Below are 24,090 nucleotides of genomic sequence, written 5' to 3'. Positions count from 1 at the left end.
TAGTAGAGACGGGGTTTCACCATGTTGACCAGGATGGTCTCGATCTCCTGACCTCGTGATCCACCCGCCTCGGCCTCCCAAAGTGCTGGGATTACAGGCTTGAGCCACCGCGCCCGGCGAGATGGGGTTTTACCATGTTGGCCAGGATGGCCTCTACCTCCTGACCTCGTGATCCACTGGCCTTGGCCTCCCAAAGTGTTGGGATTACAGGCATGAGCTACCGTGCCCGGCCTTATTTATTTATTTTTGAGACAGAGCCTCCCTCTGTCGCCCAGGCTGGAGTGCAGTGGTGCAATCTCGGCTCCCTGCAACCTCTGCCTCCTGAGTTCAAGCAATTCTCGTGCCTCAGCCTCTTGAGTAGCTGGGTCTACAGGTGTGCACCACCACATCTGGCTAATTTTTGTATTTTTAGTAGAGACAGGGTTTCACCATGTTGGCTAGGCTGGTCTCGAACTCCTGACCTCATGTGATCCACGTGCCCTGGCCTCCCGAAGTGTTGGGATTACAGGCGTGTGCCACCGTGCTGGGCCTGGATGCTTTAATGACCTTCCTTTCTGTCACACAAAAGCCTTTGAATTAGGCTTATTGGGTCCATTTTACTGAGGAGTAAGATGACTTGCTCAACCTCAGGCTCTTTATTTTTGTTGTTTTAATGTTAACGGGAACCACTCAGAATTCGTTCTCTCACTCTCCCTCTTCCGAAGGAAGAGAATGGTCCTCAATGGGGAATGTCAGTTGCAGCAAAGCAACTCCAGGAGCTGGCTTCTTGTTCTGGAGAGTGCCCCATGTCTCCTCTGCCTCTGCCTGGTTTCCTGTGCTTTACACGTCCAGAGAAGCTTCTGTAGCGATGAACCATAGAAACGGTGCCTCCAATTGTCATCTTCAATTTCATGCTCTGAATTGAAAGTATAATCTGTGGTCGGGCACGGTGGCCCACGCCCGTAATCCTCGCACTTTGGGAGGCAGAGTCAGGCACATGGCTGGAGCCCAGGAGTTTGAGACCAGCTTGGGAAACATGGCGAAACCCTGCCTCTACTAAAAACACAAAAATGAGCCGGGTGTGGTGGTGCACAATTGTAGTTCCAGCTCTTCGGGAGGCTGAGATGGGAGGATCAGTTTGACCCGGCAGGTCGAGGCTGCAGTGAGCCCAGATTGCACCACTAGACTCCAGCCTGGGAGTCAGAGGGAGACCCTGCCTCAGAAAGTGTAATCTTCAAACTCAAGCTCTTCGTGGGGGATGGGGCTGAAATCTGAGTCCGGTTCTGGCCGATACCAGTGCGACGCCCACACACTTGCTGGTGTCCTGTTTCCATGGAGAACTCTTCACTTTGGAAGCATCCCTGACGTCTTCAACAAAAGCCCAGAGCCGGGGCCCTTCGGGGGCTGTCCCTTGTGGATCTTGATTTCTGAGTACTCGGTGGTGCTGGGGGCCTCCTGGTGCGCAGGCTCCCGAGGCCTCAGCCCTTGGAAGCTGAGGGAGGCGTAGTGGAGCTCCTGCTCCTCCCCGGGGTTGGGGGTGGCTGCACCTGGGGGCGGGTAGTCTTGGGAGCTGCCTGCTGGGCATTTGTGCTGGTGACCCTGAATGCAGCGGAGAAAGGGGTCAAATTAGGACCATGGGGGCTGAGAGAGAGCAAGGAGGACGCACGAGAGGACCTGGAAGCTAAGCGTTTCCTCTTTCACTTACTCCACAAACACTGGCTGGGCCCTCATTCATTCACTCATTCAGCAAATATTTGAGAACAAAAATGCCCGGCTCTTGGAAATTCACCACCAGACTCAAAAACCTCACCACAATCACTGGGGAGACACTATTATCCCCATGATCAGATGGAAAGATGGAGGCTGAGTAAATACCCCAAACCCACACATCTAATCAGTGGTCAGGCCAGGATTCCCGTCCAGGTCTCCCTGAGTCCAGCACCTGCTGCCTTAGGGAACAGCTCCCCTGTGCCAGCCCCTGGATATTCCTGGGAGAACTAGGCAGACACCATGCCTGACCTCAGGCAGCTTGCATTGTGGAAGGAGAAGCAGACATTAAAGCTACAGTCGGCCGGGCGTGGTTGCTCACACCTGTAATCCAAGCACTTTGGACGCCAAGGCGGGCGGATCACCTGAGGTCAGGAGTTCAAGACCAGCCTGACCAACATGGTGAAATCCATCTTAAAAAAAAAAAAAAAAAGCTATAGTCAATCAAGTTACTATCTAATTGCAAATTGTGAATGGATGCCCAGGAAGGAGGAAGTGTGAGAAAGACAGGGATTTGCTGGGACCTGGACTGACCCAAGGGGCCTCTGAGGATCTACTCAGACACAGCTGTGAAATTGAGCTAGGAGCCCAGGAAACAAAGGTCATTGTAGGTAAAGGATTCACCTGCCCAGAGAAAGGTTTGGCCCTTTGTGCCAGGTACGGGGAGGGAACCTCTAACTTAGGGCCTTGCAGCATCCTGCTGGTAGGGGCATCCCTGTTCACCCAGGACCGCAGGCCATGCCAGTAGTCTATGCCAGCACTGGGACTTACAGCGGGGCCTACGTGGCGTCAGTTTGGCTCTGCAGGGGCTGAAGAACTGAGGTCATCGGCAGGTGCCCTGTGCCTGCGTGACCCACCCTCAGCGAACCCGGGACCCAGCCTCAGGGGAGCTTCCCGGGTGGGCAGTGCGCCAACGCTCCAAGCTTCTGTCACACCCCCTTGCCAGGAGAATTGGGTGCTGTTCCCGCAGCTCCAGTGGGAAAGGACACCCAGAAGCTGCGGATTTGGTCTCTCCTGGACCTGCCCCGTGCGCCTCTCCCCATCCCTGATTTTCATCTGTTATCGGTCACTGTATAAACTGTCACCACCAGGATCTCAGCTCTCAGTGAGTCCTAGGAGGCTATCCAACCTCGGAGTGCTCATGAGGACCCCACAACCACAGCTGCTGTCAGAAGTGAGGACGGGGACCCCAAGATTTGTAGTAGACAATAGTTATTTGGGGAAAGGTCTCTCTGGCATCCTGTGTTGAGAAGGAGAGATAGGAGGGAGGACAAAGGAGTCAGGGGTCCAGGGGGAAAGGAGGAGCAGGAGGTGGAGGGTCCATTGGAGCTGAGCACAGGTAGGGCGTGGACAGGACTGGGGGGGCCCTTGGCTCTGGGAGGGTATGTGGCAGCAGTGGGGAGAGCCCCTCGCGGATCATGGGCTGCATTGATGGGGACCCAGGAGCAAAACCTTATTCGGGGCACGATGATTCTGCGAGTCATCAAGAGGCGTGGCCGTGGCCGTCCAGGAAAGGGGAAAGGCCAAGGCCCCAGAGGACAGAGGCTGGGCTCTCAACCGGGAGATGGGCCCCACGGCAGAGGGCGCATCTTGCTCAGCGGCTGCCATCTGGGCGGCTTCCTTCCTGCAGGTCTTCACCCTGAGGGAGAAGGCAGGGCCCTTCAGCCTCCAGGCTGGCCCAGGGCCCGGGGCGACTGCTGCCCCACAGCTTAGTGGAGACTGGAAGGCTGTGGGGCCGGTGGGGTGGGGACAGGTCCACCAGGGGACTTCTTTTTTATTTTGAGATGATGTCTTGCTCTATCGCCCAGGCTGGAGTGCAGTGGCTCGATCTCTGCTCACTGCAACTTCCCATGGGATGACTTCCACAGTGAGATCTGGGGACCCTCACAGGTGGCCTGGATCACCGTTCCAGAGCAGACTTCTGCTCTGATCCTCTCACCCAAGGTGCAGTTCTTACACCCACTGCCCCGCCCAGATTCCTGCAGCGGGGACTATCTGGGATTCTAGAACCCTCTCCCTTCCCACGCCCTACACTGTCAGCCCTCCTCAAGATGACACTCACCTGAAGACGACGAGGCAGAAACAGAGAGAGAGCAGGACAGCAACGCCAGCTCCCAGAGCGGCCCCCAGACCAAGTCCTCCCCTCCACTCCTGATTCCCTGCAGAGGAGAGGGGATTGGGATGATGCCCTCCCAGCCCTGAGACCCTCCTGCCCCTCCTCCCACAGACTTAGAGCTCTGGGATTCTCCACCCCCACCTGCCACAGAGCAGGGACTGTGTTCCCATCCCTTCCTGCCATGCCCAGCCCCTCTCCCGACAACTTCATCTCTCTAGGATCCTGTCTCTTTCTCCCTGAGCCTCGGCCCCCCACAGCCCTCTCACCTTGTGGCAGCTTGAGGACAGAGCTGCTTTGGGCCCCGTGGACATTCCAGGCCTCACAGCTGAGCCTGAGGTGGGAGCCGAGTACCCCTCGGAGGCTCAGGGAGCTGTTGGCCCAGGGCCCGGCTGAGCTGGGGGTGACCTCGAAGGAGTCCCGGCTGCTGTTCCCCTCCAGGAGCTCCTCTCCAAGCCACCAGCGCAGAGAGGGGGCCGGGCTGGCCTGGGAGGAGCAGCTGCAGTGCAGACTCTCAGCCTCCCAGGAGCAGGAGGGGCCCAGTAGCTGAGGGGAGTCTGTGGGGAGGGAGGACAGGACTCAGCAGGGACCCCTTCCTGGGACCCAGGTGCCCCCTTTCCCCACTCACAGTGCACGGAGAGGCTGAGAGAGACATGCTGGGAGCCCAGTGGGTGCTGAGCGTGGCAGGTGAACTCTCCTTCATGCTCCATTTGAACCTGAGGCAGCTCCAGGACCGCGGGATCTGAGGGTGGGGAGGGGCTCAGGGTCTGTCCCCCCCGGGTCCAGCTCAGCCTGGCTGGGGGACTGCTGTGGGTGACACAGGCCAGGCGCAGGCTTTGGCCCTCCAGGACCGGGAGGGATGTGCCGTTCCCAAGGTTTTCCAGGACTAGAGAAGGAGGAGGCAGAATCAATGTGCAGCTTGGGGCACAGGGACCCTCCTGCGTGGGGACCCTCCAGATGCCTGGGCCCCCAGTTTAGCACCGAGAGGCCTGGCTCCTCTGTCCCCTTTCCTACCTGTCCTGTTTGCTTGGGAAACCATCACTCTCAGGTCCTCTGGAGGATCTGAAATGGAGAAGGGACCGGCTCTAGATTGGCCAGGGGCTTCCCTCTGGGCAAAGGGAGCTGTCCTGGGAGACTGAGGTGGGGGAAGTGGGGGGATAGAAGGGCACAGCAGAATCACCCACTGAGTCCCAGACACAAACTGCACGAGTCTACACAGGTAAGAAGGTGGGTCCCCTAGGCCTGGGGTTCCAGGTCCCCTCAGCTCTGGAGCCCTGACTCTGCTTGTCTCAGTCCTTTCTTTGAACCAGTAGCCATAAGCTGGGGTAGACTCTTGTCTAGTCCTTTTGGGAGTAGGAGAAAGAGCAGGACACAGAGACACACAGGCCCTCGGGCACCATCACTGACCTCTGCACTTGGATCCAGCCCCTGTGTCCCCACCTGTCCTCCCCTCCCAGATGGACTCCGGGCCCCTGATGGGTACTCACACTGCACAGAGAGGTCCAGGGCTCGCTGCTGGGAGCCAAGCCTGTTCTCTGCTCGGCAGGTGTAGTGGCCTGAATCCCCGGCCTTCACCCGGGGAAGCTCCAGCCCCAGGGTTCTGGGGCCCCAGGGGTGGGACCAGGAGAGGACTCTGTCCTGTAGCACCCAGCTCAGCATGGCGGGGGGCTGGCTGTCGGCAGCACAGAGGAGCCTCAGGAACTGGCCTTTCTGGGCTTCCAGATGTGTGAGATTTTCCTGGAGCTTCAGAGCTAGAGAGAGACAGAGAGAGAGAGAGAGAAACAGAGAAGGGCTAAGGAAGGAGCACATCCCCTCACCTCCATGAAAATGTTTCACTCCTAATAAGAGGACTGGCCTAGCCCCAGCCCGATGGCCCTTGGTACCTGGCGTGTTGTCACGGGAAATGCTGATAACAACGTCTCTGGGGGCGTCTGCAACAAGATGGTGAGCTGGCTTCACCAATTGGTTCCTCACACCAGGAAAAAAGTTCCTCAGGGAAAATAAAGTGGGACCATCCCGGGAAGACAAGTGACAGCCAGTGCCAGGGCTCACGCGTGTGGACAGAGGACCAGACGCCATTCCCATCCCCTCCCAGGGGGGACAATTGGTTCCTCACACCAGGAAAAAAGTTCCTCAGGGAAAATAAAGTGGGACCATCCCGGGAAGACAAGTGACAGCCAGTGCCAGGGCTCACGCGTGTGGACAGAGGACCAGACGCCATTCCCATCCCCTCCCAGGGCTGTGCTGGCTTCCCGGGACCCCATGGCTTCCTCTCCCTGGACCCTCATGAGCTGGGAGCCGCTCACTGCCCTGCTGGGCTCCACCTCCCCACCCCCCGGGGGTCTGTCTGCAGGCCCCACAGTCCCAGGCCACACTCACAGGCCACGCGGAGTCGGACGGTCCTCTGTGTGCTCACACCCGTTCTAGAGAAGTCCACGTGGCAGGTGAGGTTGGTGTCGTGGTCCTGGGGTCTGGGCGTGAAGCTGAGCACTGAGAAGTGGGGGCTGCTTGGTCTGGTTCTTTTAGAAGAGAGGGCAGCACCCGTCCAGGAGAAAGAAGGGGCTGGACACTTCTTGAAAGCCCAGTTAAACACACAGATGACTGTCACTGGCCGCCCAGGCTCCAGGGTCTCGGGGATGTAGACATCAGGCTTCTGAGTCAGGGCTGGGACAGAGACAGGGTGGGGGGTGCTAGTGCTGCAGGGGTCCCCGAGATCCCTCTCTGCTCAGCCCATGCCCAGGGTCCTTCCCCAGTGTGAGAGGCAGGAGTTCCCACCCCATTCCATACCTGTTACTTTTAGATGGAGCCCGTTAAAGTTGAATTTCACATAGCTTCCCCTCTCCACCCGAAAGTAGTACACTCCCGTGTCCTGCATCTGTGCGTCTCTGACCACCAAGGAGCAGCTCCCCTTGCCGGGGTCCCCCGTGAGCTGGAATCGGTCCCGCATGCTCACGTCCACCTCTTGATTTGGGTTGTTTGTGGCCACAAGAGCACGGGTATATGTGTTGGTCATTATTTTGAACCAGTAGCCATGAGCGGCAGTAGACTCATTCCAGCCAACCCGGGGGTAGGAGAGGTTGCAAGGCATGAAGACACACAGGCCCTCCTGCACCGTCACCAGCCTCTGCACTTGAAGACTGTAACTTGAGCCCTGGTTCAGGAACCCTGGGGAGATGCAGAGGCTCAGCGGCAGCCCCAGCCCTTGCAAGGGAACCCCAGCTGCCGACCCCACTCACCCTCCCCCAGCATGGGCAGCAACAGGGACAGCAGCAGCATCTCTGGACTCTGGGGCTGGGCCTGTCCTGGGACCATCTGGCTCCTGGGCTGGCCTGGCTGGGAAGGAAACTCCTCTGGAAGGAAGCCTGGTGGAGGGGCAGTGACCACTGGCAGAGGAGGAGCCTGGGGAACCGCAAGGCCCTGAAAGATCCCCTCCCAACTTCTCCTTTCTCAGGGAAAGCAGCAGGGCAGAGGGCATAAGGACCTGCCCCAAACCAGGGAGGAGCCACCCTGGGCAGCCTTGGGGGTGGGCAATGCTAGCAGGGGACTGTCAGGGGACACAGGTGAGTTATGGCTGCAGGTGAGGTGATGAATGCAGAGTCCCATTCATTCATTCATTCTCCAGGGGGCCATGGGACACTGGAAGAGTCTGTGAGGATGCTGATTTATGGTAGGGGCTTTGTACCATGTATTATTGCTGTGCCTCCACAGAGGGTAAAAACTAGGTCAGCCATACAGGCAATTGGTCACATCCATGTGACCAACCCCCAGTAAAAACTCCGAACAGCAAGGCTCTGGCAAGCTTGCCTGGGTGGCAATACTTGGTGTATGCTGTCACTCATCCTTGCTGCAGGCATTAAGCATTTTCTGTACGACTTCACTGGGAAAGGTCACCTGGAACCCCATACATGGTCTCTTCTGGATCCTGCCCTATGAACCTTTTTCTTTTGTTGATTTTTATTTATTTATTTGAGACAGTCTCACTCTGTCACCCGGGCTGGAGTGCAGTGGCGCAATGTCAGCTAACTGCGCCTGGCCATCTCCAGTTTTATTTCTAATTGACTTCATTTGAATCTTTTTTTCTTGGTTAATCTAGCGAATGGTCTATCAATTTTGTTTCTAATTTCCAAGAACCAGCTTTCTGTTTCATTGATTTCTGTATTTTTTGTTTCAGTTTCATTTAGTTCTGCTGTGATCTTTGTTACCTCTCTTCTTTGCTAGCTTTGGGTTTAGTTTGTTCTTGTTTCTCTAGTTCCTTGAGATGTGACATTAGGTTGTCAATTCGTGATCTTTCAGGCTTTTTTTGTTGTTGTTGTTGTTGTTGTTGAGACAGAGTCTTGTTCTGTTACCCAGGCTGGAGTGTAGTGCTGCGATCTTGGCTCACTGCAACCTCTGCTTCCTGGGTTCAAGCAATTCTCCTGCCTTACCCTCCCAAGTAGCTGGGATTACAGGCGCCTGACACCATGCCGGGCTAACCTTTGTATTTTTAGTAGAGACGGGGTATCGCCATGTTGGCCAGGCTGGTCTCGAACTCCTGACCTCAGGTGATTCCCCCTCCTCGGCCTCCCAAAGTGCTGAGATTACAGGTGTGAGCCACTGTGCCTGGTGTTAGACATTTTGATACAGGCACTGAGTGCTATAAAGTTTCCTGTCAGCACTGCTTTTGCTGTATTCCAGAGGTTTTGATAACTTGTATCACTATTACAGTTTATTTCAAAGAATTTTTAAATTTCCATCTCGATTTCATTGTTAACCCCCAAATCATTCAGGAGCAGACTGTTTAATTTCCATGATTTGTATAGTTTTGAGGGTCCCTTTTGTAGTTGATTTCTAGTTTTATTCCACTGTGGTCTGAGAAGATGCTTGTTATGATTTTGATTTTTAATTTGTTGAGGCTTGTTTGGTGGCCTGTCAGATGGTATCTTGGAGACTGTTCCATGTGCTGATGAGGAGAATGTATTTTCTGCAGTTCTTGGAAAGAATTTTCTGTAAATATCTGTAATCTGTTCCATTTGTTCTAGAGTGTAGTTCATTTTTTTTTTTTTTTTGAGACAAATTCTTGCTCTGTCACATAGGCTGGAGTGCAGTGGCATGATCTGGGCTCACTGCAATCTCTACCTCCTGGGTTCAAGTGATTCTCCTGTCTCAGCCTCCTGAGTAGCTGGGATTACAGGGGTGCACCACCACGCTCAGCTAATTTTTGTATTTCTAATAGAAATAGGGTTTCATCATGTTTGCTAGGCTAATCTTGAACTCCTGACCTCAAGTGATCCACCTGCCTCGGCCTCCCAAAGTGCTGGGATTACAGGTGTGAGTCACCACAGCTGGCCAAGGATGTAATTTTAAGTTTTTTTTGAGACAGTGTCTTGCGTCTTGCTCTTTCGTCCAGGCTGGAGTGCAGTGGCACGATCTTGGCTCACTGCAATCTCTGCCTCCTGGGTAGCTGGGATTATAGATGTATACCACTAGGTCTGGCTAATTTTTTTCTATTTTTAGTGGAGATGGGGTTTTGCCATGTTGGCCAGGCTGGTCTCGAACTCCTGCCCTCAAGTTATCTGCCCACCTTGGCCTCCCAAAGTGCTGGGATTACAGGCGTGAGCCACTGCGCTTGGCCTGATTTTAATGTTCATAGTTTACTGGAGCCTAATCCAGCTCTTGGTGCTTTCAGGGGTGAAGATTCCGTATGAGTTCCTTGGTTAGGGAGGGTCTGTGTGTGCTGCCTTTCTCAGCTGCCAGTTGTAGCAGCAGTGTGCTCAGTGTATGAGCAAGTTCACTGTCTCCTGTGGGGTTGGAATGGAAGAGGTATTTTTAAGCTTACCTCATTCCACTGTGGTGTGCACTTTTTAATTATTTTATCTTTTTCCCCAGTATTTTATTCACTAGGTTGAATAGTTAAGGCTTCAGGTCAGTAGGGGAGGGTCCCTGGGTAGAAAAGAGCTGTGGCTGAAGCAGTGGGTAAAGGCAGTACCCACTGGCAAGCCGAGGCCCCAGCCTTGACACAGGTGACCTGGGGAGCTCTTAGTGACATGCACTGCAGTTTGTTTTTGACAGGATTTCAATCTATCTCCCAGGCTGGATGGAGCACAGGGGTGTGATCACAGATCGCCGTGGCCTTGACTTCCCTGGCTCAAGTGCTCCTCTTGTTTCAGTCTCCCAAGTAGCTGGGATCACTGGCACATGCCACTGCGCCTGGGTAATTTTTGTTTTCTGTAGAGTTGGGGCCCCCCTTTGTTGCTCAGGCTAGTCTCCAACTCCTGGCCTCAAGTAATTCTCCAATCTTGGCCTCTCAGAATGCTGAGATGACAGCCACAAGCCACCACGCCTGGCCATTTCCTTCCTTGTACTAATTTTGCCTTTTCTCCTTCCTTGTTCCTTGGGGTGCATTGCTTTTTGTTTGTTTTGAGACACAGTCTCGCTCTGTTGCCCAGGCTAGAGTGCAGTGGCACGGTTTTGGTGCACTGCAACCTCTGCCTCCCAGGTTCAAGCGATTCTCCTACCTCAGCCTCCTGAGTAGCTGGGATTATAGGCTTGTGCCACCATGCCTGGCTAATTTTTGTATTTTTAGTAGAGATGGGGTTTCACCATGTTGGCCAGGCTGGTCTCAAACCCCTGACCTCAGGTGATCTGCCCACCTTGGGCTCCCACCTCAGGTGGTCCGCCTGCCCGCTAGAATTATAGGGGTGAGCCAGCATGCCCCTCCAGGGGTGCATTCTTATACTGTATATTTGAATTCTATTTTTTTGAAGTAGGCATTTGTTGTTATAAACTTCACTCCTGGCACAGCTTTTGCTGTATCTCACAGGTTTTGGTAGGTTGTATTTCCATCTTCATTTCTATAAAAAACATTTTTTTTTAGACGGAGTCTCACTCTGTCGCCCAGGCTGGAGTGCAGTGACGTGGTCTCAGCTCACTGCAACCTCCACCTTCCAGGCTCAAGCGATTCTCCTGCCTCAGCCTCCCAAGTAGCTGGGACTACAGGTATGCACCACCATGCCCGGCTTTTTTTTTTTTTTTTTTAGTAGAGATGGGTTTTACCATGTTGGCCAGACTAGTGTCCAACGCCTGATCTCAGGTGATCTGCCCGTCTTACCTCCCAAAATGCCGGGGTTACAGGCGTGAGCCACCACTCCTGGCCTCAAGAAACATCTTGATATTCCTCTTAATTTCTTCCTTGACCCAGAGGTCACTCAGGGGCATGTTGTTTAATTTCCACATATTTGTACATCTTCTGAAGTTCCTCTTATTAATCACTTCTAGTTCCATTTCCATTGTGGTCTGAGAAGATGTTTAATAGGATTTCAATTTCTATAAATGTCAGATTTCATTTGAAGCCTAACATATGGTGTATTCTGGAGAATGTTTCATGTGCCAAAGGGAAGACTGCGTTCCTCAACTGTTGGACAGGGTGTCCTGCAAACATCTCTCAGGTCCCTTTAGTCTAAAATGCAGTCGAAATCCAAAGTTTTGGCCGGGCATGGCGGCTCACGCCTGTAATCCCAGCATTTTGGGAAGCCAAGGCAGGTGGATCACCTGAGGTCAGGAGTTCAAGACCAGCCTGGCCAACATGGTGAGACCCCCATCTCTACTAAAAATACAAAAATTAGCTGGACATAGTGGTGCACGCCTGTAATCCCAGCTACTGGGAGGCTGAGGCAGGAGGATTGCTTGAACCGGGGAGGCAGAGGTTGCAGTGAGCCGAGATTGTGCCACTGCCCTCCAGCCTTGGCGACAGAGTGAGATGTCTCAAAAAAATAAAAAAAGTCCAAAGTTTCTTTGTGAATCTTCTGTCTAGACGACGTGTCTAATGCTGAGAGTGTGGGATCCACGTCTCCAGCTATGACTGTATTGGAGTCTGTCTCTGCCTTTACGTGTGCTCTAGTGCAACGTGCATATCGATTCAGTTCCATGAAGTTCTATCTTCTTGCTGAATTGATCCTTTCATCATTACACAATCACCTTTTTGTCTCTTTTCAGTGTTTTTGACTGAAAGTCTATTTTGTCTGGCCTAAGTACAGCTACCTCTGCCTGCTCTCTTGGTTTCTGTTTGCATGGAACATATTTTTCAATCCCTTTCAGTGTATATGTCTTTATAGGTGAGTGACTTTCTTATAGGTAGCATACAGTTGGGTTATAATTTTGTAAATCCATTTAGAAAAACATCAAATTACATCCATAAATGTATACAATTATTATTTGCTAATTAGAAATACAAAATGTGGTAAAATACACATAACATAAACGTACGACTTTAACACCCCCCTTTTGTTTTGTGATGGAGTACCACTCTGTTGCTCAGGCTGGAGTGCAGTGGTGTGATCTTAGCTCACTGCAACCTCCGCCTCCTGGACTTAATCAATTCTCATGTCTCAGCCTCCCAAGTACCTGGGACTACAAGTGAGCAACACCACGCCTGGCTAATTTTTGCATTGTGAGTAGCGATGGGGTTTCACCATGTTGGCCAGGCTGGTCTCAAACTCCTGACCTCAGGTGATCCACCTGCCTCAGCCTCCCAAAGTGCTGGGATTATAGGCATGAGCCACTGTGCCTGGCCACAATAGAGTCTTAAAAGATACAGAATACAAGTATTCACACCATCACAGCTCCCATCGATGGGAAAACTGATGTTGGAAGACTTAGAATCTCCCACTGGAAAAGACTCCATGGGGACAATATGGTGACCCCATTGTGCAGAGACAGGGTGGTCACCATCTAGTTGTGGAGGGGGGGAGGAGAGGCTGCCTGTGCACCCCACCTGGTGCCCACATCTCTCCTGTCCCAGAATCCCACTCCTGAAATCCACAGCCTGTGACTCAGGGGTCTGGCCAGATGGGACCCATTGTCACTTTGCAGAAAGTGTCATCTCAGGGGAAGGGTAAGACAGGAGACAGATGGGGGCATGAGCCCAGCTTGGGGTGGGAATCTGGGAGAATCTCCTGCCCCTGCTGGCCTCCCAGGGTCCAGGAGTGGGCGGTGGAATTCCCAGGGCTGACCTGGCCCTGATGGTGTCTGGGTGTGAAGTTCCTCCTCTCAGGAGGTCACTGTCTCAACCTCACCCCTGACTTCCTGTGGAGACTCCCCTAAGTCCTGAGCTCTCAGTTCCTTAGAGAAGCTGAAGGAACAGACGTTCCCTGGAACCTTCAACCCCAGACATGCTGCTGCTGCTGCTGCCCCTGCTGTGGGGAGGGTGGGGGTGGAGGGACAGGCACAGCATGGGGATGGTTACACGCTGCAAGTACAGAGGCTGGTGACAGTGCAGGAGGGCCTGGGTGTCCATGAGCCCCGCTCCTTCTCCTACCCGGGGGACAGCCAGACTAACTCTCACCCGGTTCATGGCTACTGGATCTGGGCAGGGACCAATACAGACCGGGACACTCCAGTGGCCACAAACAACCCAGACAGAAAAGTGGGGGAGGAGGCCGGGCGCGGTGGCTCACGCCTATAATTCCAGCACTTTGGGAGGCCAAGGCAGGTGGATCACGAGGTCAAGAGATCAAGAACATCCTGGTCAACATGGTGAAAACCTGTTTCTACTAAAAATACAAAAATTAGCTGGGCATGGTGGCGCACGCCTGTAGTCCCAGCTACTCGGGAGGCGAAGGCAGGAGAATTGTTTGAACCCAGGAGATGGAGGTTGCAGTGAACAGAGATCACGCCACTGCACTTCAGCCTGGTTAAAAAGAGCGAAACTCTGTCTAAAAAAAAAAATAAATAAAAGGAAAAGAAAAGTGGGGGAGGAGACCCAGGGCCAATTCCAACTCCTTAGGAACCGGCAAACTAATGACTACTCCCTGGTCATCAGAGACGCCAGCCAGAGGGACAGTAATTCCTACCAGTTGCGGGTGGAGAGAGGAAGTGTGAGACAAAATTATAAGCAATACCAGCTCTTGGTGCATGTGAAAACAGGGAAGGCACAGGCTCCAGGAGTGGCCACAAGGAAGGTTATGGGGGCTGCAGGCCAGGGCTGGGACAGACTCCCTCCTAGGTGGGAGCTGGCGGTAAAGGGACTCCAGGTGAGGGGAGGAGCTGGATCAGAGCCTGAGCTTCCCCAGGGTCACGCCTTGACCGCTCTTCCTGATCTTGCGTCCCCCTCTCCTTACCAGCCCTGACTCACAGGCCCGACATCCTCATCCCGGGGACCCTGGAGTCCGGCCACCCGAGGAACCTGACCTGCTCTGTGCCCCAGGCCTGTGAGCAGGGAGCGACCCCCATCTTCTTCTGGATGTCAGCTGCCCCCACCTCCCTGGGGCCCAGGACCTTCCACTCCTTGGTGCTCATGATCACCCCACGGCCCCAGAACCATGGCACTAACCTCACCTGTCAGGCGACGTTCCCTGGAGCTGGTGTGACCACGGAAAGAACCATCCAGTTCAATGTCTCTGTGAATGCTGGGCCAGGACGCCCGGGACCCTGAGGGTGTGGAAGGAGGGCAGGGCTGAGCCAGAGCTTAAAGTTGGGGACCTGGTAGCCAAAGAGGAGAGCTTCCTTCTCTGTTTCCATGGCTCCTTGCGGGGAAGGCCCCATGCCCAATGTCCCTCTTCAGGGATGTGGAGGCGGCCACCTCATTCCACCCTAGATGCTCCACAGAATGTGGCCATCAGCATCTTCCAAGGCAACAGCACAGGTAGGAAGGAGTTTGTCCTGCCCTCTCCAGGGCTGGATGGAAGCAGAGAGGGGGACCAATATGAAAAGCCTGACCCCTATAATCCTTACAGCATAAAGTGAGGATGAGAGATTGAGGCAATAAAGGGAGGCCAGCCTTGGGGAGGGGCATGAGGAGGCCCCACAGACTTCACCGCCCTGAGCTGAGTCTCTGCTCACCCACATCCTCTGTGGCCACATCCACAGGAGCCGCCACACCCCTCTCTGACGTTTCCCTACCAGCAGCTCCTCTGTGGTCCAGGAATCGTACTTGTTTGCCACGTTGCTGTCCCCAGCCCCTGCTCTTCCTGCTTTGGGACAGCCTGGGCAGCCCCAGGGAAGTGGTCTGGGCTGCTCTGAAGGCCTGAGGCCCTCACTCTGCTAGTCACTCCTCAGAGCTAGCGTGGATCCCAGAGGAGGAGAGGGACTCCAGCGCCCAACTTCCCACCTGTCTTTGCGCCTTTCTCCCCAGAGCTCTCAAGATTCTGCAAAACACCTCGTTCCTTCTGGTCCTGGAGGGCCAGGCTCTGTGGCTGCTCTGTGATGCTGATGGCAACCCCTGCACACCTGAGCTGGTTCCAGGGCTCCTCGCCCTAAACACCACCCTGGTCTCCAATATGAGGGTCCTGGAGCTGCCCTGCATAGGGTCTGCAGAAGAAGGAGGCTTCACCTGCTGAGCTCAGCACCCTCTGGGCTCCCTGCAAATGTCTCTGAGTCTCTGTGTGCACTGTGAGTGTGGGGACAGCTAGAGTAGGAACTGGATGGTATAAGGGGGGAAGAGGCCCCCTGCTGAGTCCACCCCTACCCTGGTGGAGGAGCAGGAGTTCCATTACGCCCCCTTCAACTTCCAGGGGCTGAGGCCCCCAGCACCACTGAGTACTCAGAGATCAAGATCCACAAGGGATGACTTCCGAGGGGCCCGGGCTTTGAGCTTTGGCTGGAGAGGGAGATGTCAGGGAGGTTCCAAAGTGGAGTTCTCCATGGGAACAGGACATCAGCAAGTATGTGGGAGTCGCGCTGCTGTGATGGCCAGAACTGGACTCAGATTTCTGCCCCATCCAAGACTAATAGTTCGAGCAAGTTACTTTACTCTTCACTTTCGTCCTCTGTGTGGTGGACACAGTAAACCTAACTCGCAGGGTTCTTGTGGGCATGAGGAAGTAATTAACATAAAGCAGCCAACAGGGGAGAGTCTCATCTGAGTCACACCTCTTCCCAGGGTAGCCCATGAGGTAGAAAGGTCTGATTATCCACCTGTAGTCCCAGCTACTCAGGAGCTGAGGCAGGAGAATCACTTGAACCCGGGAGGCGGAGGTTGCAGTGAGCCTAGATTGCGCCACTGCGCTCCAGCCTGGGTGACAGAGCGAGACTCTGTCTCAAAAAAAAAAAAAAAAAAAAGAAAGGTCTGATCATTCCGGCCCAAATGGGAACCCCTCTGCAGGGCAGGTCCAGCTTCAGAGCTCCCAGAAGCCTTGGCTGGGGCTGGGACTGGGGCTGTCCTTGGGCTGCGTTGTAGCTCAACTGATTCTCTCTCTGCCGTTCCCACTCCCCCCACTGCCCTTATGGATCCCGGGGCATCTTGGAACCTCAACCTCCATATTTTACCACACACAGATAATCATCCATTATCTGAAATAAATTATGTCTGAATCACATACCTCTATCATTAATTATATTTCCCCGATGATTTTGTTCCGTTCAGCAGTGTCCTTTTTTTTTGGAGATGGAGTCTTGGTCTGTCACCCAGGCTGGAGTGCAGTGGTGCAATCTCAGCTCACTGTAACCTCTGTCTCTTGGGTTCAAGTGATTCTCATGTCTCAGCCTCCTGAGTAGCTGGGATTACAGGCGCGTGCCACCATACCTGGATAAATTTTGTATTTTTGTTAGAGACGGGGTTTCACCATGTTGGCCAGGCTGGTCTCGAACTCCCGACCTCAGGTGATCCACCGGCCTTGGCCTCCCAAAGTGGTGGGATTATAGGCGTGAGCCACGGCGCCCAGCCAGCAGTGTCTTCTTTTTGCAGGATTCTCTTATAAAATTCCTTGCAGTTGGAGTCTGTGTTCCACTGACATTCTAACAGGGTGCTGGCGGTGGTCACATTCAACTTCTTTCTTCCTCCTTCCGTTGAACATGCGTTAGAAAGAAACCACAGGCACCGCATACGCAAGATGAGGCAATTCCCCGAACAGCCTGCTATGGTGTCAGCCGCACTGCTGTGCGCTCCGCACATCTCATCTGCTGGGGCGCACTGCTGCAACTTTCATGCGGAACTTGCTTTCCATGTGTCACTTAGCTATGGGGATACGTCCTGAGAAATGCATGCTCAGGTGATTCTGTTGTGTGAGCATCCTGGATGTGCTTACACAGTCCTAGATGGTGCAGCCTACCACATGTCAAGGCTATACGGTATAGCCAATTGCTCCTAGGCTATACACCTGCATAGCATATTTCTGTACTGAAAGCTGTAGGCAATCATAACACAGGGAATACGTTAGTAAAAACCAGAGAAGGTTTAGTAAAAATATGGCATAATAGCTAAAAATGGGTCAGGTGAGGTGGCTCACACCTGTAATCACAGCACTTTAGGTGGGTGGATCACATGAGGTCAGGAGTTCAAGACCAGCCTGGCCAACGTGGCAAAACCTCATTTCTACCAAAAATACAAAAATTAGCTGGGCATGGTGGCAGGCATCTGTATTCCCAGCTACTCGGGAGGCTGAGGTAGGAGAATCGCTTGAACCTGGGAGATGGAGGTTGTAGTAAGTAAGCCAAGATCGCACTACTGCACTCCAGCCAAGGCGACTGAGCAAGTCTGTCTCAAAAACAAGACCACCACCATCGGCTGGGTGCGGTGGCTCACGCCTGTAATTCTAGCACTTTGGGAGGCTGAGGTGGGTGGATCACCTGAGGTCAGGGGTTCAAGACCAGCCTGGCCATCATGGTGAAGCTCCATCTTTAAAAAAAAAAAAAAAAGTATATAAAAAAAAGATCACCACCATCACATAATATCTGACTAAATCTAAGCCAGGGCTCCATTTTGGGGCAGAGGGCAGGGTGTTGGTGTGGGGGACAGGGAATGGGCTCCAGCCAGCATCAGCTCCATGTCCTGGTGGCACCTGAGCCATTCCCACTCCCATCATCTAACCCTGATGACAACGCCCTCCTCTCAGACTCTGGGGGATGAGCTGCCAAAGTCCACGAGGGTTCAGAACCTGGGCTCCGGAGATAGAAGATACTGGGCTCAGAGAAGTGGGGCCACTGCCCAGGCTTTCCCTGGGCTCCGTCCACTGTCTGAACAGAGTCAGGTTGGGCTGGTTATGCTGGCAAAGATAGGGGAGGAGGACGCATGGGCTGTGGGGACCTTGGGGCACTTGACTGGGCACTGCTCCAAGGTATGGAGGACGGAGGCTGGTGTTGACATTGTAATGCTGACCCGTCTGCTCACCTGATTCGAGTGCTGAAGGGCAGCTGATGCCCCTAATCTTTTATAGACTTGTGAAAGAAAAATAAATAGTAAGTCAAGCTGGGAGCTGCTTAGGGCAAACCTGCTTCCCATTCTATTCAAGGTTACCCCTCTGCTCCCTGAGATAGCTGGATATCTGAATGCCTCCTTTGGAAAGGCTAATCAGAAACTCAAAAGAATGTAACTGTTCCTCTTTCACTTATCTGTGACCTGGAAGCCCCCTCCCCACTTCAGGTCTTCCCACCTTTCCAAATGGAACCAATGTACTTCTTACATATATCAACTGATGTCTCATGTGTCCCCAAAACTCAGCTGTGCCCCAACCACCCTTGAGCACATCATCAGGACCACCTGAGGCTGCGTCACTGGCCCGTGTCCTCAACCTTGACAAAATAAACTTTCTAAATTAATGGAGACCTGTCTCAAATTTTGGGGGTTCACAGACTCATGTGCAACAAGAGGTCTAAGCAGGACAGGTTCAGGGGGGTTTTCTTGTTGTTAGCAAATGTCCCCTTCTGGAAAGGGGCGCACACACCTGCTTTCAGCCAGGAGATGGTAAGAGGTTCCCTGATCCCACCCGCTACTCCTGAGCAGGATTTATCAGTACAGGAGAGTCAGGGCGTCTGACACCACTTCCTCCCTTACCTGGTCTCCGATTCTCCACACTGCATGTGGAAAACAAGTAGTTTAGACAGTTCCTCTTCAAAGAGTTTCACTTTGTTACAAACAAGGTGTTCTTCTCCAGAGGCCTTTACTTGCTTGTACTGTCTGTCCTGAAGTCTTATTTCCCTGTTCTTTGTCTAAAGTAATCTTGCCTGCCAATCTATCAGCCCCTCCGGCCCTGCTGTGCTCAGGCATGCCCGCCAAGAAACCACCCCCTCCCTGCTGTAACAGCTTTCCCCACTGAAACTGTTCTTCCCTGTACTCTTCAAATTAGCTAGTCATCTTTGGCTTAGACTGTGCGGCCCGACCCCAACCAATAGGGGAATGACACAGCAGCTAAGGCCAACTGCGTTAGGAATTAAAAACCCTTGCTCTCCTGTGTCCAATGTGCTCTCTCCATTGCTCCATCCATGAGACACACCCTTCTATAGAAGTAGATTTGCCTTGCTGAGAAAATTTATGTTGAAGTACTAGTCTTTTGCAGCACTGGAAATTTGTTTCTAAAAATGCATGATCTGAGCTACTCAAAAGAAAAAAAAAAATCAGAGAGGCGGGTTTAACTTCTCTTCCTCCTTTTTTTTTTTTTGAGACACAGTCTCACTCTCTTGCCCAGGTTAGGGTACAGTGGTGCAATCATGGCTCACTGCAGCCTCAACGTGCTGGGTTCAAGTGATCCTCCTGCTTTGGCCTCCCAGGTAGCTGGGACTACAGGCATCCACCACCATGCCTAGCTGATTTTTAAATTTTCTGTAGGGATAGGTTTCATCCTGTAGCCCACGCTGGTCTCAAACTTGTGGGTTCAAGTGATCCTCCTGTCTTGGCCTCCCAAAGTCTGAGATTACAGGTGTGAGGCACCGCTCCTAGGCCCCAAAAGAACTTCTTTTGCAGACACTGGGTCCTCAAACTCCGCTAAAACAATTTATTACCAAAGCACAGAGGTGTCAAGAGTAGGAGGGGTCCCCCCTGGGGGCCGGCCCAACCCCATCCAGCCTTGCTAGGACACTGGCTATAGGGCAGGCCACGAGAGAAGGAACTTCACATTTGCTGGAGGGAAACTGGGGACCTCCCTGAGGCTAATCAGGACTGATGAGTATCCCAAAACCAGTGGCAGGAATGCACATTCCAGAGCTTGTTCTAGAAGCTTATCTGTGTTTAACAGCAGGCCTTGAGTCACATTGCTTCATTTTTTTTTTCTGTTGCACACTGCAAATGGAAAGTTCTGGAAGACAATAAAAATGGCTGTGAGTGTCTCATTCATTCAAGGAACACCCTCTATGCTCTTACTTTGTGCCAGGCACCTTCTAGGTACTGGGGATGTCATCATGACCATATGGGATGGGGAACCTCTGCTGGGTTTAGGACACAGAAGAGGGCAGAGACTACACAGTAAACACAGGCTTCCCTCCAGATGGGAACAAGGGCTGTGTGGAAACAGGTGACGTGATGAGCAAGTGGGTGGGAGGCGGTGAGGATGCCTCACAGAGGATGGGGAAGGCCTTGGGTCTTCAGCAGCAGCAGGTTCGTAAAACCAGGATGAGGGGAGCTTTCCAGACCTCAGGATGGTAAGGGCAGAGGTGTTCCAGGGTGGGGTCCAGCTTGGCCTGGTCTAGAATCCAAGGGAAGCGGGTGTGGCAGGCGCATCGTGCACGGGGAAGGAAGGGAGCTCAGCTTCGGGCCAAGGCAAGGAGCTGCCATGGAGCTGAGGCGGGGCGACCTTCAAGGTCCTAGAAGATCACCAGGCTCCTTAAATGCCATCTCCACATCTCCCAACCAAGGGGCTGAGCGAGTGGCCTCCAGGGAGCGTGTGGGTATGAGATGGTGGAAATCCTGGAAGGGCCGTCAGGTGTTGGGTTCTAAACGCCCTTTGTCCTGGGTGACAGGAAGGCAATGTGAGACAGCGCGGCACTGACGGGAAGCCTGGGCTCGCTCCACCGATAAACAGGATGGAGCCTCTGCCCTGTGCCATGCCAGAAAAGCAGAGACGCTAGAGTCAGATGCAACCCTGCCCTCCAGCACCCGCTGCCAGCAGGAGGCTGTGACAAGTGACCCCATGGTAGACCTCGTCCGGGACTGAAGATTTGGAGGAGGATGCTGAGGAGCGAGGGTGTTGGGGAGAACTCCAAGTTGTCTGGCCTGGACAACTGGGTGCACAGAGGAAGAGCTGTCTATTGAGCTGGAGGGGTGGGGAAGGAGTGAGCCTGGCTCATTAGGTCATGACTTCACTCTTGGGGTGGCTGGCTGAGGCAGAGAGCCTGCTACTCCACCACAGAGAAAAGAGCCTCCATCCCTCACCACCGGCTCAGGCTGTGCACAGGCGCTCTGTGAAGCGCTCGGCACACACGTGTCAGCTTACGCTTCAGCCTCGGGTATAAGGAAAGGTTGCGGGAATGAAGAAGCACGTGTAATCAAAGCGCCCATAGGAAGGTGGCTGCGAAGGGAGACAGCCTGCCAAAAGGAGATGCTATTCAAGACCAGGACCTCGCAGTCGCGGCGCTGCTGACCACTGGGGCCAAGGGACTCTGTGGGGGTGGCAGAGGTGAGGACCGTACTATGTGTCGCAGGATGTCAGGAAGCATCCCAGCCTCTACTGTCCCGCATCCTGATAACCAAAAATGTCTCCAGACACTGCCAAATGCCCCCTTGGGTGGTGCCCAGTTAGAAAAGCACTTAGCTTTGGTTCCAGCCAATCCTGATGAGAGAAAAGAAAACTCCGGGAGAGAGAAGGGGCCTGGAGCTTCTGCTCCTCTTCAGGACGCATCTCTGAACCCTTGCCAAAATGTACTGCGAAGTTAGTCTGTCTCCGACCTTGCGAAAATTCCTGTACACTTACACACAGTGCTGATGGGAGTAAAGCAATCTAGTTATCACAGTCAAGATGACAGCTCCATCCACAGATGGCATGCACCAGCCAGGCTGTGCACACGGGCAGCACTGTTTGTAAAATAAAAATCTGGGAAACTAAGCAAACGCCCAGCCGCTGGCTGTGAGGAGTGTCCGTCACTGAAGGCACGGAGCAGCTGTCTTTCGTGTATGGGGGCCTAGAGGGCCAGGCCAAAGGAAAGTGGAGACTACAGGTGTCCGGGTAGAAGGACAGAGGGAGTCACAGATGCAAGAAGGGACAGGGGAAGATGGCGAGAGACAGACAGATGCTATTTCTGAGGCCCTGAATCTGGTCATGCCTTAAGCTCCCCCTTAGAATTTTTTAGCTATAACAGCCAATCAACCCCCTTTTTCTTAAAGCCAAGTTGAGCTGGGTTTCTGCTGCTTGCTATTCCTGACGGCTGGAAAGTTCAAGGACCCTGTGGAGAAACCCAGTGTCTCCCTGGGAAGCTGGTCCCTGGTATGAATGTGGAACAGCCTCTGGGAAGCGTCCCCTGGAGCCTGGGGCAGGCGTGGGGGAAGGCAAGGGGTGAGAGGGCTTAAAACTCACAAGCTCTTCCCACCTGGGTTCCGCCTAGGGCACCATGGGGAGGTCAATGGGGTCATATGGCGACACACGCAGATCCTGCAGAATGGCTTCCAGGCTGTTCCTCAGCACGGCGTAGGGCGGCTTCTTGTCGTACTCGAGGGCCATCACCACCTTCAGGTACTTCTGCAGAGTCTCTGTGGTCAAGACAACCCCCAGCAAGGAAGAGCCTAAGAGGTGTCCCCCAACCCTGAGCCTGGGGTCTGTGCCCAGAGGTGGAGGGCTGGGGGACTGAGGAGGATGAGGGTCTCGGCAAAAGTGCCCATTTGCTTGGTGCCTGGCATTGCCAGAGGACTTAAATGTTTTGTTTCCGACACAGGCACCAGTAGTTCTTGGGCATGAACGCCCAAGAACTCATCACTCAGTTTCAACAATGACCACCTCACAGCCAATCTCATTTCATCAAAACCCCTCCTCTGGCCTGCAGTGTTTTTTTTTTTTTTTTTTAGACGGAGTTTCGCTCTTGTTACCCAGGCTGGAGTGCAATGGCGCGATCTCGGCTCACCGCAACCTCCGTCTCCTGGGTTCAAGCAATTCTCCTGCCTCAGCCTCCCGAGTAGCTGGGACTACAGGCGTGCGCCACCATGCCCAGCTAATTTTTGTATTTTTAGTAGAGATGGGGTTTCACCATGTTGACCGGGATGGTCTCGATCTCTTGACCTCGTGATCCACCCGCCTCGGCCTCCCAAAGTGCTGGGATTACAGGCTTGAGCCACCGCGCCCGGCCTTGGCCTGCAGTGTTTTAAAAGCAAATCCCAGCTAGCAATGCAGTCCACCTGAATATAAGTACTTACTTAGTATGTATCTTTAAAGTGGACAGGCCCTGCCTCACCTCTACCTCCAACCTCTGATTGACAGCTTAAAATCCTTAGAGGCCCAAGATTTAGAGAGACAGAACTGGAGGGGAGCACCACTCAGGCAGCTGAGCCACGATCTGAACCCAGGGATTTAAATAATTCAAAAATGAGCCTTAGAGAGCCCGAGGGGACAAGATATCTGTTTCTGTCTGTCCATTTCTGCCTCCGGCTTGAAGAAAAACATCAACACTCTTCAGAAGGGCACTGCAAAAGACAGCAGCAATGACGAACACTCCCAAGCCCAAAAAAAATAGCGCAAATATCCAGTAACAGGGCCTGGATTTACAAGCTATAATGCGGCCAAACCATGAACGTCGTGCAGCTGTCAATAACAGCTGTAGAGCATCTATAAGGAAGGGCATGAAGGATGGCCCCAGGGTTAAGTGAAAAAAGCAAGAGGTAGAATGAGACATATGTAAGGTGAGCCCACTTTTTGGTCATAAAAATGGCTGGGCACAGTGGCTCATACCTTGTAAACCCGGCACTTTGGGAGGCCAAGGTGGGTGGATCACTTGAGGTTAGGACTTTGAGACCTGGGCAATATGGTGAAATCCTGCTTCTACTAAAAATACAAAAATTAGCTGGGTGTGGTGGCAGACACCTGTAATCCCAGCTACTTGGGAGGCTGAGGCACAAGAGTGACTTGAACCTGGGAGGCAGAGGCTGCAGTGAGCCAAGATCACGCGACTGCACTCCAGCCTGGGTCTCAAAAACAAACAAACAAACAACAAAACAAAGCAAAAGAAAAACCCAAAATAGTTTTGTGAAAAACAACAGTGTAGTAGCTATGTATTTGTCTGTTTGCTGTACGGAGAAGAATGTGGTGTGTGGGTCTGTAGTCCCAGCTGCCTGGGAGGCTGAGGTGAGAGGATGCAGGAGTACTGACAGCAGACTGCAGAGACTGTTTGCAGAGGTGGTGACAGCTCCTCCCATCCCTGTATGAACAACCCTTCACCATGTGACTCTGTTGCTTCTCCACTCCTGAGGGGGAGTCTGTTTACCCATCTCGAGTCTGGACTGGCCTTGTCTTTTATTTTGATCCAGAAGATGTGGCGGAGGTGATGTTCTGGGACTCCCATGCTCTGCGGCTTCCATTATTACCCTCTTGAAAAGCTGTCCTCATACTCCAAGAATGTTAAGAAAAAAA

The 24,090-nt window shown here is 53.2% G+C and overlaps 2 protein-coding genes and 1 non-coding gene across 11 annotated transcripts in view; all 3 read right to left on the bottom strand.

The window, feature by feature from the left end:
• Window positions 1–664: 664 nt before the first annotated feature.
• On the bottom strand, window positions 665–883 carry LOC119468685. The gene has a single exon (XR_005197434.1). It is a non-coding gene; the product is annotated as a small nucleolar RNA U3 (small nucleolar RNA).
• Window positions 884–1,197: 314 nt separating this feature from the next.
• SIGLEC11 (sialic acid binding Ig like lectin 11) lies at window positions 1,198–7,296 on the bottom strand. Its single transcript, XM_017512546.2, has 11 exons — window positions 7,096–7,296; window positions 6,647–7,024; window positions 6,239–6,523; window positions 5,743–5,790; window positions 5,347–5,610; window positions 4,874–4,921; window positions 4,488–4,745; window positions 4,129–4,416; window positions 3,809–3,905; window positions 3,199–3,385; window positions 1,198–1,578 (listed from the first exon to the last, which is right to left on the bottom strand). The coding sequence occupies exons 1-11, from the start codon at window positions 7,169–7,171 to the stop codon at window positions 1,324–1,326; spliced, it is 2,184 nt and encodes a 727-aa protein (XP_017368035.1). The 5' UTR covers window positions 7,172–7,296; the 3' UTR covers window positions 1,198–1,323.
• A 12,223-nt stretch (window positions 7,297–19,519) lies between these two features.
• VRK3 (VRK serine/threonine kinase 3) overlaps window positions 19,520–24,090 on the bottom strand; it is a 49,504-nt gene continuing 44,933 nt past the window's right edge. For 7 of the 9 annotated variants that reach the window (XM_037732811.1, XM_037732810.1, XM_017512556.2 and 4 more), the window contains 2 exons: window positions 22,051–22,223; window positions 19,520–19,839 (listed from right to left, as the gene is read on the bottom strand). In XM_037732811.1, coding sequence (XP_037588739.1) covers window positions 22,075–22,223 — 149 coding nt within the window. In that variant the 3' untranslated portion in view covers window positions 19,520–19,839; window positions 22,051–22,074. The remainder of the gene's footprint in view (window positions 19,840–22,050; window positions 22,224–24,090) is intronic. The other 2 variants (XM_037732814.1, XM_037732813.1) reach the window with 1 other exon arrangement.

Source organism: Cebus imitator, unplaced genomic scaffold (genome assembly GCF_001604975.1).
Source record: "Cebus imitator isolate Cc_AM_T3 unplaced genomic scaffold, Cebus_imitator-1.0 Scaffold473, whole genome shotgun sequence".
NCBI classification, from domain to species: domain Eukaryota; kingdom Metazoa; phylum Chordata; class Mammalia; order Primates; family Cebidae; genus Cebus; species Cebus imitator.
The sequence above is the reverse complement of the archived record's forward strand: the minus strand, read 5'-3'. Positions and strand labels throughout refer to the sequence as shown.